General features: G+C 40.4%; 1 protein-coding gene across 1 annotated transcript in view; it reads left to right on the top strand.

Annotated features, from left to right (window-relative positions):
• MRPL22 (mitochondrial ribosomal protein L22) overlaps window positions 1–1,671 on the top strand; it is a 31,880-nt gene extending 30,209 nt beyond the window's left edge. Inside the window, exon 7 of the mRNA XM_012653201.1 lies at window positions 1,386–1,671. Within this exon, the coding sequence (XP_012508655.1) occupies window positions 1,386–1,597 (212 nt within the window). The 3' untranslated portion in view covers window positions 1,598–1,671. The remainder of the gene's footprint in view (window positions 1–1,385) is intronic.
• The last annotated feature ends 285 nt before the right edge of the window (window positions 1,672–1,956 follow it).

The following is a 1,956-nucleotide window of genomic DNA, read 5'->3' as shown; positions in this document are numbered from 1 at the left end:
GCTTTCTCTTTGGAAATTCTTAAGCTTGTTTCTTTAGTGCTCAGTGGATGAAGTAGGTATAATTAAGGGCAGTAGCTCTTTTCTTATCTCACTAAGACCCTAGTTTTCTTAATTACTTTCGTCCTTAGCTTTCTCTTTGGCAAAGCTGGAGGCTTCTGCAGAAACTCACTTCATGAAAGGATATTGTAGTTAGAGGGTTGTCAAGTGCATACTTTGATCTAGTCCCTGTATTTATAAAGTTATGTCACAGTGAGAATATAAGAATGGTGAATGTCGAAATGGATAATTTGATATGTATTCTATAGATGTTTACCCTTTTAAAAGGCTTGTTAACTCAAAGTAACTGACTAAATACATTCAGAAAATAGTAGAAGGTGGCTACTACTCTGATTTACTGTGAGTGAACAGGGGAATAGATTTCTTTTTATGAACTATTTAAAAGGTTCTTCAAATTTCAAGGCCAGACTTTAATATGCAGAATGGGGGAGGGGAGCTGAGGGGGCAGTTGTAATGCTGGAGCTCCTAAAACTAGCTGTGAACCAGAATTTCTGGGGTGGGGGTGAATGTGTGTATGTTTGGTCAGGATGTAATTTCCAAGGCCTACCCCAAATATACTAAATTAGAATCCCCAGAGGTGGAGGTCTCAGCACCTGCAGTTTAAATATGTTCTGTAGGTTAGTCTGATGTAGCTGGTCTAAGGACCAGCATTTGGGAACCATTGACTCTGGTGGCTTCTTATCACAATTAGAGTAAAATCAGTACTCCTTGCCTTAGCCTACAGGGCCCTATATAATCTTGCCCCCGCCATTATCTCTGATCTCTTTGCCTTGTTTGTACCACTCTTCCCCTTGCTTACTATGCTTCAGCAAGCTAATTTTCTTTCTTTTCCTAAAACAAGCCAAGCACATTCCTAGCATTGGGCCTTCGCGCTTGCTGTTTCCTCTGCCTAGAATACTCTACCCTTAGATGTTTGCATGGATGATTCATTCTGGTCTTAGGTCTCATCCTCAGGGATGCCTGTTGACATCCCCAATCTGCAGTTGCCCCCTACGCCCCAGCAATCTCTGTCATATCATTCTGATTTATTTTATTCATAGCACTTGTCCCTAACTGAAATTATCATTTTTTTTGTCTTTCCACGCCTGAATGTAAACTGCATGGAGGCAGGGGCCTTGCCAGTCTTGTTTGCTCTTATTTCTCCAACACTAGAATAGTGCCTGGTTCTTAGTACTCAGAAGAGACTTGTTTTGAGACAAGCCTGCTCCAGTCAACCAGTGAGATCATGTAATCTCAGGATCCAGTCAAGGAAAGGACAGAAATTCCTTAGCTGATCAAGGTGTGGTTAGCAGTTATTTGCTATAATTCTCTTTCTCTTCCCTGTCTAGCTGTGTCTGGCTCAGGACGAGGCCAGGGCCTGAAACGCATCCGCTACCATGGCAGAGGTTACTTTGGGATCATGGAGAAGGTTTATTGCCATTATTTTGTGAAGCTGGTGGAAGGACCCCCACCTCCACCTGAGGCACCAAAGACGGCAGTCACTCACGCCAAAGAATATATTCAGGAGCTTCGCAACCGGACTATCATTCATACTTTATGATGGGAGTATTCAGACTCCACAGTGTGTATGGTTTGCCATTTATTTTCTAAAAATAAACAAAATTTAAAGACAAATACTTTCTATGGATTTATCATTGAATTATTGAAAAATGATATATAACTGCTAGTTTTATGTGAATATTTATAAGGCTTTGCCCATCTCTCTTGAGCCTCTGGGCATATTTGTATGCATTTGCAACTTGGAAGGGGAAATCATCTTTAAACATAATAATAAACTGTAATTCAGAAGGCTTTTTGAATTCCTTTTGAAGAGAATGTTAACTTTCCAACTAATGTCCTGTACCAGTTTTGATACTAGACTTGAATAGAGTGTCCTTATTTCGCTTGATTTTCTCTTGG

This window comes from Propithecus coquereli, unplaced genomic scaffold (assembly GCF_000956105.1).
Source record: "Propithecus coquereli isolate 6110/MARCELLA unplaced genomic scaffold, Pcoq_1.0 Scaffold419, whole genome shotgun sequence".
Lineage (NCBI taxonomy): Eukaryota > Metazoa > Chordata > Mammalia > Primates > Indriidae > Propithecus > Propithecus coquereli.
The sequence above is the reverse complement of the archived record's forward strand: the minus strand, read 5'-3'. Positions and strand labels throughout refer to the sequence as shown.